The sequence below is a fragment of the Megachile rotundata genome, unplaced genomic scaffold, assembly GCF_050947335.1.
Source record: "Megachile rotundata isolate GNS110a unplaced genomic scaffold, iyMegRotu1 scaffold0192, whole genome shotgun sequence".
NCBI lineage: Eukaryota > Metazoa > Arthropoda > Insecta > Hymenoptera > Megachilidae > Megachile > Megachile rotundata.
Genome location: NW_027473489.1, coordinates 23,739 through 35,192, shown reverse-complemented (window position 1 = coordinate 35,192; position 11,454 = coordinate 23,739). Strand labels below are relative to the sequence as shown.

Here is an 11,454-nt window from a genome sequence, read left to right as displayed (position 1 = left end):
CAGACACTGCCGGCGAAGCGTTTGCAAGGCAGATGTGGACGGAGAAGCGCCGCCAGCAGCAGGCGGGTACGTTTGTGGCCCCCCCTGCCCCAAAACGACGCCCATCGTCGCGGAGCAGCCGTGTCGCTGAAGAAGACAGCGACAGCGATATTTCGGATATCTCCATCGACGTGGACTGGTCGGTGAGAAGCGGATCGCCACGCGTGGAAAGAAGAGGGCGCCCGCCAAGTACCGGAGAGTACGTTGGACTGGCGGAAGCGAAGGAGCGCCACAATCGAGCGCTCCGCGAAGAATTGGAGCTCCTAAGGGAGCGGCATGCTCTGGACCCAAGCACGGAGGTCCCACCGCCGTGCAGGTCCTCCAAGCCATTGCCGGAGCTCTTTGACTTAATGAGGGAGGCGAAGAGGCTACCTTGCCCGGACTTGGTAGCGCAGATGCTCAAGAACGTGGATAACGTTCGGCGAGTGGCGGCGGCATCCCGAAACCTAAAGGGAACAGCCGTGAGGGACTTGAGGGTATGCGCCAATACAATCCAGGCGTACGCCGTCGAACTCGGTAAGAGGCCGGAATCCGAGGGGAGTGACGCGCTCCAGATAAGCGAGCTGCGGCAGGCGCTCGCAATGGCGGAAATGGAAAAGGAGCGTCTGCAGAAGGATGTAGATAGTCTCCGCAAGGAGACACAAGACATGCGACGCGAGATGGAAAGTCTCAGGAGGGAAATTGCGGAGAGGGTAGTCCCGGTGACGCCTTGCCCGCCCTCCCCGTTACGTCCGATGGAGATGGAGCCGGAACAGACGCCTCCGCGTAAAAGAAGAGCCAGCCAATGCTCCTCTCCCATTGAAGAGGAAGCGTTGAAGAGGAGAGCGACGGAGACAGAGGCGATAACACCACCGGAGCCCGTCGTAGAAGAGGTCCTAGTTCCACAAATGGTGGAACAGAGGGAAGAAGAGCTGCCTAAAAACAGGGAGGTGGAACACCTCACCACCCTGGTCACAAGCTTGGCGGCGACGGTGAGGGACCTCACCGAAGAGGTTCGGGGCAAGAAAGCCCAGGAGGCCGCCCGACATCAAGAGGTACCCCCGCGGGCAAGAAGTGAGCGTAGGAGGGATGCCGCTCCAGCGCCACCTCCAACTAGGCCGCAAGAGCAGCCGAAGAGGACAACTGCCCCCCAGGAGACATGGGCGACTGTAGTCGGCCGAAGAGCCAAGAGGGCAGAGAAGAGGAATGCGGCAGCGGCGGCTGGACAAGCCGCACCGACCGCACCGGCGACCAACCAGGCTAAAAAGCCCAAGGCGCCGAAGAAGAAGACCCCACCGAAGAAGGTGCAGGTGCCGAGGGTCCCGCAGATGGCAGCTCTCACCCTTACCATCCCTAAGGGTGGGAGCACCACGTATAGCGAGGCCATGAGGAAGGCGGTGGCGACAGTTCCCTCCGACCAGATCCAAGAGTTGGGAATTACGGAATTTAAAGTGAAAAAGTCCGTAACAGGAGGTATGATCCTGGGAGTCCCGGGCCCTGACGGGCAGAAGAAGGTGGCCGAGCTTCTCCGACGCCTTCAGCCTGCGTTCGAGGGCTCGGAGGTGCGGTTCCGGCAGCCCACAAGGACTGTGGAGATGAGGGTTCTCGGGCTGGACGACGCCGCAACAGAGGAGGAAGTTAAGGCCGCCCTGGCCGAGATAGGCAACTGCTCACCTGATGACATTCAGGTTGGGCAAATACGGAGGACACCCAGGAGTCTGGGGACCCTCTGGTTCAGGTGCCCCCTAGATGCAGGGAGGGCGATAGAGGATGTAGGCAAGGTCCGCGTGGGGTGGACGTCGGCCAGGATCGTCGTGCTGCCTCGCAGAGCAATGCACTGTTTCAAGTGCCTGCACAAGGGGCATGCAGCCGTGATGTGTGACCAAGAGCAGGACAGATCACACAACTGTTATAAGTGCGGCGAAGAGGGGCACACCGCTAAAGAGTGTAATGCGGAGAAGACCACATGCCCGTTATGTCGCGATCTGGGCCGCCCGGCCGACCACCGCTTAGGAGCCCGCGGGTGTGCTCCTAAGCCCAGGAGACCCGTTAAGCCGGCAAAAGAGAAGGAGACGCCCAGTCGCGGTCGTCCTCGTAAGGAGGATAGGAGGGTGTAGTCCCACGGGGCTGCACCGTTCGGGGAGTTGTCTGGCAGACACCTAACCAGCATCCACGGCAGGTGTCTGTCAGGGCCGCAGGGGCTTCGAGCGGGGGCTCGGAGTCCCACCGAAAGCGGCCGGGGGCGAGTCGGCCGCGGCGTGGTTACGTGGCCGACTCGGTGCATTAGGCACAGGGGTGGGAACTATTCCTGATAGTTTCGAGGCGAGGCGCCTTCTGCGCCAGCGGGGACGGCCGAGGTTGCAAGTAGATGATGATCGCCTCGGTCGTCCATACCGACGGGGTGGGAACCACCGAGGGGTTTTAGTCAGTAGGAATCTGACACTACCCCCGCTCCTCCCCCGAGGAGTGGGGGTGTCTATGAAGATTTCCCCTCGTAAAAAAAAAAAAAAAAAAAAGGTTGGCGGACGAACTGGTGCCGGGGTGGCACAAGTCGGATCTCCCACCTCCACGTGGTGTTCGCTGGGATAGAGGCACTCTACGCTCTTCGGAAGTCAATTGCTTCGGCGATTGGCTTCCCAAGGGTGAGGGCCTCTATGCTAACGGGAGAACGGCGGGTCCCCAGTGGGGGGCCTATGCTCACACCGTAAGCCTGTAGTCATGTTTTGCAGGAACGGGGAGCTTGCCTTAACCGGCTGGCTCGCGAGGAGTAAACCTCTATAAAAAATCCGCTGTGTGGTTCGCGGGGCGGAATACGGCCACGGTATCCCCTGCCTTGTGGTATGAGTCCACATAAAAGGGGGTGCTCCCGTCGTCTTCAAGTAGGCCCGATGAAGCGCGAGGCGATGCCGGCGGGGTCTTCGGACCCTGGTAGGGCCTCCCAAGCCGGCAAGGCTCAAGCTGAGGGGTGAAAACGGGGGCGGCGGGGGCGAGCGAGTTCGTCCGAAATCAAGGTGTACAGGCAACCGTGCCGAGGATTGCGTGGCTGCCCGGACGTTAAACAGGGCAGTCTCGAACGGTTCCCTCGGGGGTACCTGCCGGCCCCCCCGAGTATTCAACGGCTTCCCCGGGTAAGGCGGCTCTGCCCGGGGCGACCTTCCTTCCGACCACTCTCGTGGGACTTAGTATGGAGTGTTCATTTTCTTATTCTAAAGCTGTGGGGGGCAGCTCAAAACCCAGCCAAACGCATGACGAGGAGAGATATGAGGAGAAGGCCCGCAACACCGGGAAGGAGGGAGCTACCGGAACGAATTTACCGGTAGTCAGATGTGTTGACATACTGGCTCCGCCCAAAACGGCCAGTATGACGAACCTGAGTGCAAGTGCCAGCTCAGAGGCGCCAGGGACGTCGCGATCGGAGGACGCGGCACAAGAGACGGGATGGATGACGACGAGGAGATCGAGTCGCCTAAGCAGGGCATCGTCGGACGCCAGCGATGTGGGTCGCGAACGGTTGGGCACCACGGAGACACAACCGAAAGCGAAGGAGAGGATACCCGTCCCGAGGAGGAGAGTCCTGAATGAAGAGGGGGACAGCGATTCGGACTCCTCAGTCATATCGGTAGATAGTACGCCGATCAGGAATGACAGCAGGAGCTCTCGCGGAAGAGGTCGGCCGCCTACGACTGGCGATTACGTTCGCCTGGCCGAGGCCAAGGAGCGGCTGGCGGAAGCAAAGAGAAGGGAACTTGAGCTGGACAAGGAGCTCGGGGCTTATGACACGTCCCGACCTGTGCCACCGCCAAGCAAGGGCAGCAAACCCATCCCTGAGGTGGAGGATGTAATGAGGGAGGTGAGGCACCTGACGACGGTCGACCTGCAGGCCGAGCTACTCAGGTACACTGACCTCATTCGTAGAGTCGCCAGGGGCTCTACAAATTTAAAGGGAACGAGCGTCCGCCAGCTGCGGATATCGTCAAACTACATAGAGGGATTGACGACCGAGCTGGCGAAGCGGCGAGACGTGGGGGAGGGCAGGACCGAAGAGGCTGCTCAGGAGCCCCCAAAAACACGCACGTCAGCGGCGCTCACGCGCACGACAGAGGAGGATGAGAAAGAGCAGCTCAAAAGGCAACTGAGAGCCGCTCAAGAGGAGAGAAGGAAAATGGCCGAAGACCTGGCGGCGCTCCGACTTGAGGTGGAGCGACTTAAGGGGACAACGCCTGGCGTAGCACCACCCCAGGAAGAAGGGAGGACCGGAGCTGTGAGGAGGACGCGCAGGAGGCTTCTTTCGACCTCCGAATCAGAGAGAGAAGATGCGAAGAGGAGGTTGGTGGTAGAAACCAACAGTCCGCCACGGGTTTTAATGAGCCCGACGGAGGCGGTTGAAGGAGCTCCAGCGATGGAGATAGAGCAGCCGCAATCTATGAGTGAGGCTGAACCGTTGGACACGGTGGCGGACCCGGTTCGCGAAGAGGCGAGGACGGTGGAGCCTGCACGAGAGAGGAAGCCGTCAAGGGAAGAGACTGCCGCAATTATAGCTCGGGAGGCGAGGAAGAGCGACGACCGAGGTTCGGGGCTGGAGTTGGTCGTAGCTCAACTGATGAAGAAGGTAGAGGAATTGTCGGCAGAGCTGAAGGCAGCAGCGAGGAGGCCGACCAGTACCAGCGCACAACGCAGGGCCCAGCCCAAGCCGGCGCCGCGGCCAAAGGCGGCACCAAGGGCGGCCAACGTTGGAGCAGAAGCGACGAGAAGAGCGGCACCCAGCGTCCAGGCTGCAGCCCCCCACCCAAAGGCCACTACGCAGGGGGAGCTATGGACCACGGTCCTGGGCCGGAAGGCCAGGCAGCAGGCAAAAAAGGAGGGGCAGCAAGTGAAAGCTTCCGCTCCCACAGCGAGGAAGCCAACCAACCGGCCTCCGGCGGCGCCGGGGGCGACGGGGGTAAAAGCAGTGCAGCCAGTGCCCAAGAAGAGGGTCAGGGTTCCGCGCCCGCCGAGAACAGCGGCCGTAACGTTGACGGTGGCACCTGGGGGTCAAACCACGTACTCCCAGGTGCTAAAGAAGGCGAGGGAATCAGTCGCCCCTAAGGAGCTTGCAGAAATGGGGATCGACGAGATTAAAATAAGAAAGGCGGCCACAGGGGGATTAGTATTAGGAATCCCTGGGGAAGAAGGAAAGACCAAGGCCGCGAACTTGGCAGGAAGATTAAGGGAAGTCTTCGGTGAGTCAGATGTGAAGGTGGCAAACCCGATCAAGACAACTGAGTTGCGTCTATTGAATTTAGACGACTCAATAGAGAGAGAGGAGATTGCAGAAGTCTTGGCCAGGCTAGGGGACTGCTCGCCCCAAGAAATTAAAGTCGGGGAGATAAGGAGGTCCCGAAACTCCATGGGGACCGTGTGGGTCAGATGCCCGCTGCAGACAGCGAAGAAGGCGGAGGCAGCGGGACGTATCAGGATTGGGTGGACGTCGGCGCGGGTCGAGATATTAGCGGCCCGCCCGATGCATTGTTTCCGCTGCCTCCAGAAGGGGCACACGGCGGCGCAGTGCGGCGAGGCGGTCATCCGTTCCGGACGCTGCTACGCATGCGGAGAGGGGGGCACAAAGCCGCAGAGTGCGGCAACAAGCTAAAGTGCCCCCTCTGTAGCGACCTCGGGAGGCCGGACGCGCATCGTCTAGGAGCGGCTGGGTGTGCCCCCAAACCGCCGAGAAGGAAGAACGCAGCGACTAGCGAAAAAGAAAAGAGGATGGCTGTAGCACCCACCACAGGAAAGGGGAGGGGCAACGAAATCGAAAGAGAAGAGGGCGAGGCGCAAGCAACCGTTGGGGAAGAAACGACACAACAGGCCATACAGGCTGATGGAAGCGCCATGGAGGTGGCTGTTGAAGGACATCAGTGATGGGGCCATTGAGCCCCATTCTGCAAGGAAACGCGAACCACTCGGCGAGGGCCCAGGACGTCTTCCTGCACACCCTCGCCGAGTGGAATTGTTCGATCGGGATCGTGGCGGAGCCCTACCGCGTCCCGGACCAGCCTAACTGGTTCGCGGACGCGGAGGGCCGCGGAGCACTTGTCGCGATAGTGTCGCGTGGGGCATCCGGCTCCCCCCCCTGTACCGCGATTGCAGCGGGTAGGGGAGCCGTCGCGGTTCGATGGGGGGACGTAGCGGTGGTGGGCGTCTACGCACCACCCAGCTGGCCTCTCGCAGAGTACGAGGAGTTGTTGGATAGGGTGGGGCAGTTAGCGTCGCGTTGCCCCACCCAGCGCGTTCTGGTCCTCGGGGACTTCAACGCGAAGGCTCGCGAGTGGGGTTCCCCGAGGACCGACGCGAGAGGCCAGGTAACCCTGGATTGGGCGGCGGCGCAAGGGCTCCTGTTGCTCAACAGGGGCTCGGCGAGCACCTGCGTGCGTCCGCAGGGGGAGTCTGTGGTGGACTTGTCCTGGGGCTCCCCTGAGGTCGCGCGCATGGTTGCGAGCTGGCGGGTCGAGGAGGAGACTGAAACATTAAGCGATCATCTCTTTATTAGGATAAAGTTCTCCTCCGAAACCCGGCGCCGCCGGGGTGGACGCCCACCGCCGAAAAGATGGGCGCTGAAGAGGCTAGATCAGGATATGATGGTGGCTGCGGCCCTCGCGGTTAGCTGGCCGGCTTCTCCGGCTGGGGAGGTCGCGGACGTCGAGGGCGAGGCTCAGTGGTTCCGGGGCACCATGCAGGATATCTGCGACGTAGCGATGCCCCGGGCCACCCCTTGCCCGCGTCGGGCGGCGTACTGGTGGACGGGGGAGATAGCGCAATTGCGCGCAGCATGTCTGCCATTGCGTCGCCAGTATTTGCGCGCCCGACGGAGACGCAACCGCGACCCCGCGAGGGAGCAGCAACTTTGGGGCTGCTACCGGGAGGGGGTAGCGGCTTACAAGAAAGCCATCAGGGAGTCCAAGGATCGAGCCTGGGACGAGTTCCTCGGCTCTCTTGAGCGGGACCGGTGGGGGCGGCCATATAAGTTAGTTGTGGGTAAACTTAGGCCATACGCCCCGCCGGTTACGGAGAGCTTAGACCCTCAGCTACTGGGGCGCGTCGTGGACACTTTATTTCCGCGCGACGACGATCCACCGGCGCGCTCCGGGTCGTCGGCCCGCCTTCAGTGGACCGACGATATGGGGGTCTCGGACGAGGAGCTCGTCTATGCCGTCAAGAGGGTCAGTGCACGCAACACTGCACCAGGCCCTGACGGCATCCCGGGCCGGGCTTGGGCCTTGGCACTCCCATTTTTGGGTGACCGACTCAGGAGCCTCTTCAGCGCCTGCTTGAAGCAGGGTACGTTTCCGCAAGTGTGGAAGAGGGGACGGCTGGTCCTCCTAAAAAAGGAGGGTAAACCCGAAGGGGAGCCCTCGGCGTACCGACCGATCATCTTACTAGACGTGGTGGGGAAGATTTTGGAAACGATCATTGCGAGAAGGCTCACCGATCACCTCTCCGGAGATGGTCCCGACGTGGCCGACTGGCAGTTTGGCTTTAGAAAGGGCAGGAGCACTATTGACGCGATACAACGCGTTAGGGACATCGCCCAGTCGGCCACGTCAAGGGGCGGGGTGGCGATCGCTATATCGCTAGATATAGTGAACGCCTTCAACACCCTGCCCCATAGGGCGATTCTAGAGGGGCTCGATAGACACCGAGTCCCCGCGGTGATTAGTAACATAATAGGGGATTATCTCCGGGAGAGGTCGATCGAGTGTGTGGATCGGTCGGGCGCCATTAGGGTTTGGAAAGTCGAGCGGGGCGTGCCCCAGGGTGCGGTACTCGGACCGCACCTGTGGATCGTGGGGTACGACCCCGCTCTGAGGGCCCCACTGCCACCGGGATTGTATCTAACATGCTTTGCGGACGATACGCATATCTTGGCAGTGGGGCGAGAATGGTCGAGGACCAGCCGTCTCGCGGAGTTAGGTGCGGCGGTGGTCGTTGCCGAGATCCGGGCGCTCGGGCTGGAGGTGGCTCCCCACAAAACAGAGGCCATGGCCTTCTGCCATAGGCGTGGGGACCGCCCTCCGCCCGGAGCGATGGTCCGGGTAGGCGGGGTCGATGTCCAGATCGGGTCCGAGATGAGATATCTCGGGCTCCGACTGGACAGCCACTGGAGCTTCGTGCCCCACTTCGACGCGTTGGCCCCCAGGTTGGAGCGTGTTGCGGGCGCGTTGGCGCGCCTATTGCCCAACCTGCGGGGCCCTAGTGAGAAGGTGCGCCGGCTCTATATGGGGGTCGTGCGGAGTATGGCCCTATACGGCGCCCCTGTTTGGGCTGCCGACCTGGCTGCCAGTCGCCACTCGCAGGGTGTTTTGCGAAAAGTGGAACGGCGGCTGGCGGTCAGGGTGGTGATGGGGTACCGCACGGTCTCCTACGAGTCGGCTATGGTCCTGGCTGGGGTAATTCCCTGGCCACATCAGGCCGAGGTGGAGGCAGCGGTGTACAGATACCGCTGCACCCTCCGAGAGGAGGGCATAGTAGAGGGTGCCCAGCCAGGACCCAGCGTCGAAGAGGTGCGGCTCCAGGCCCGACGCGCTGCTGTCTCCCGCTGGAAGGACGAGTTGTCCTCCAGCGGGGCCGTGGGGAAGCGCGCTGTCGGGGCGGTCCGTCCGCGGCTGGAGCAGTGGATGGACCGCGGTCACGGGCGGCTTTCGTTCCGGGTCACGCAGGTGCTCACCGGGCATGGTTGCTTCGGGGAGTACCTGTGCCGGATCGGAAGGCAACGATCACCTGAGTGTTACGAGTGTGGGGCTGGGCGCGATGACGCCCAGCATGTGTTGGGGAGGTGTCCTGCCTTTGCGCTGCAAAGGCACCTCCTGGAATGCGAGATTGAATGCGACGCTGCGTGCATGGGTGATGTGATTGAGAAAATGTTGAAGAGTGACGAGGCGTGGAAGGCCGTCGCCTCCTTCTGCGAGACGGTGATCTCGCGGAAGGAGGAGGCGGAGCGTGAGAGAGAGAGACGTGGTATGACTGTGAGAAGAGTGAGAGGGAGAGGGCGACCCGCTTCTCGGGCGCCCTCTTGAGGGTAGTGGGCGGCGCGGCTTCTCCGCGTCGCCCGCACGGTGTGAACGGTGGGGTGATTGAGTGTGCGTGAGTGGGTGTGAGTGTGTGTTGTGTGTGTGTGCATGTGTATTTATAAGTGGAGAGACGTGGTGGGATGGGGATCGCGCCGCCCTCCCCGGCGTTGGTCCTCATCCCCTTGTGTGAGTGTCGGCGGTTCTCGGTCCGGGGTGTCGGAGTTCCCGGGATTGACCGAGGCCGCCATGGCCGCAGGTGTCATGGGCGGGGGCCCATGGCACCATTGCACGCGGCCAGGTGTGTGGAGACGACGGCGGGCGTGATGACGTCGTCGGCTCCGATAAGGGTGGGGTGGGACTTATTGTTGTGGGGAGGCTTCTCCTCCCCACGAGAAGGGCGATGTGTGTTGTCGCATGGCGGCATTTTGGCGGGCCGTGGCGACGAATATGGCACGATCCCATAGCCCGCCATGCCGCCGAGGGTGGGCATCACCGAGGGGTTTTAGTGGGTACGAATCCCACACTACCCCCGCTCCTCCCCCGGGGAGTGGGGGCGTCTTTCGAAGATTTCCCCTCGTAAAAAAAAAAAAAAAAAAAAGGTTAGGTTAGGTTAGGTTAGGTCGGCGGACGAACTGGTGCCGGGGTGGCACAAGTCGGATCTCCCACCTCCACGTGGTGTTCGCTGGGATAGAGGAACTGCGCCTTCGGTGGTCGATCATTTCGGTGATTGGCCACCCAAGGCCGAGGGCCTCTATGCTAACGGGAGAACGGCGGGTCCCCAGTGGGGGGCCTATGCTCACACCGTAAGCCTGTAGTCATGTTTTGCAGGAACGGGGGGGCTTGCCTTAACCGGCTGGCCCCGCGAGGAGTAAACCTCTATAAAAAATCCGCTGTGTGGTCGCGGGGCGGAATACGGCCACGGTATCCCCTGCCTGAGGTATGAGTCCTCATAAAAGGGGGTCGCTCCCGAAGTAGTTCCTATGATGTGCGAGGCTACGCCGGCGGGGTCTCCGGACCCTGGCAGGTACTACCATGCCGGACAGGTTCGCACGGAGGATCGAAAAGGGGGCGATTGGGGTTCGGGGGGTCGTCCCAAACTAAGGTGTGCAGGCAACCGTGCCGAGAGTTGCATGGCTGCCGGGACGTTAAACTGGGCAGTCTCTAACGGTTCCCTCGGGGGCACCTGCCGATCCCCCCGAGTAACTAGGCTTCCCCGGGTATGGCGGCTCTGCCCGGGGTGACTTCATTTCCGACCTTCCTCGTGGGACTAGTATGGAAGATTTAAAGAAAACCCAGCACGTTGTGGCCGCCAACGCTAAAAGCGGCCAAACACAGGAGAAGAAGGGGGTTCGAGAGGAGCGCGGAAAGAAAGAGGCGCAAGGCATGCCAAGCACTAGCGGCATGGCCACCGTGACCATCCCGGTGGTGAGGTGTAATACGCCCGCTCCGTCGGTAGGGCGTTTACGCAGTACGCGCGATGTAATAGAGAGCGTTCCTCAGAGGGGTGATGGCTGCGGAAGCAGCGCCGAGCAGACGCCTTGCAGCTCGGACTCGGATAGGCCGGACACCGCCTACGAGAGATTCGCGAGGCAGAAGTGGGCGGAGAGACAGAGCCAGCGGGACGCCGCGGCTTTCGCCGCTCCGGCACCGAAGCGACGAGCACCATCACGAGCCGTCGTTGGGGATGACGACAGTGGGAGTGACATCTCCGAAATTTCAATCGACGTGGATTGGTCGGAGAGGTGCGCCTCTCCACGCGTAGAGAGAAGAGGACGGCCACCAAGCACGGGCGAATACGTCGGCTTGGCGGCGGCCAAGGAGCGCCACAACCAGGCGCTTCGGGAAGAGAGGGAGCTCCTGAGGGAGCGGAGGGCGATGGATCCGGCTAATGAAGTCCCACAGCCGCACAGGTCCTCGAAGCCCCTGCCGGAGATGATCGACCTCATGATGGAGGCGAAGAGGTTACCTCGCCCGGACCTCGTAGCAGAAATGCTGAGGCACGCGGATGGCGTACGACGTGTGGCGGCGGCTTCCCGCAATTTGAAGGGGACCTCCGTCAGGGAGTTGCGGGTGTCGGCCAATGCCATACAGGCATATGCCGTTGAACTCGGCAAAAGACCGGAGTCTGAGGGTGGGGATGCCGTCCAGATCACCGAGCTGCGGCAGGCACTCGCCATGTCGGAGGCGAATAAGGAGCGCCTCCAGAGGAGCATGGATAGTCTCCGCAAGGAGACTGAAGACATGAAGCGGCAGATAGAAGATCTACGGAGAGAGTTGGCGGAGAGGACAGCTCCTGTGGCGGTATGCCCCCCCTCCCCGCCACACCCTATGGTGCAGGAGCCAACGCCCCCACGCAAAAGGAGGGCAAGTCAGCGCTCGTCCCCCTCGTCTC

At 61.8% G+C, this 11,454-nt stretch overlaps 1 protein-coding gene across 1 annotated transcript; it reads left to right on the top strand.

The window, feature by feature from the left end:
• The first annotated feature begins 5,915 nt into the window (after positions 1-5,915).
• Positions 5,916-6,658, top strand: LOC143266313 (uncharacterized). Its single transcript, XM_076541848.1, has 2 exons — positions 5,916-6,473; positions 6,545-6,658. The coding sequence occupies exons 1-2, from the start codon at positions 5,916-5,918 to the stop codon at positions 6,656-6,658; spliced, it is 672 nt and encodes a 223-aa protein (XP_076397963.1).
• The last annotated feature ends 4,796 nt before the right edge of the window (positions 6,659-11,454 follow it).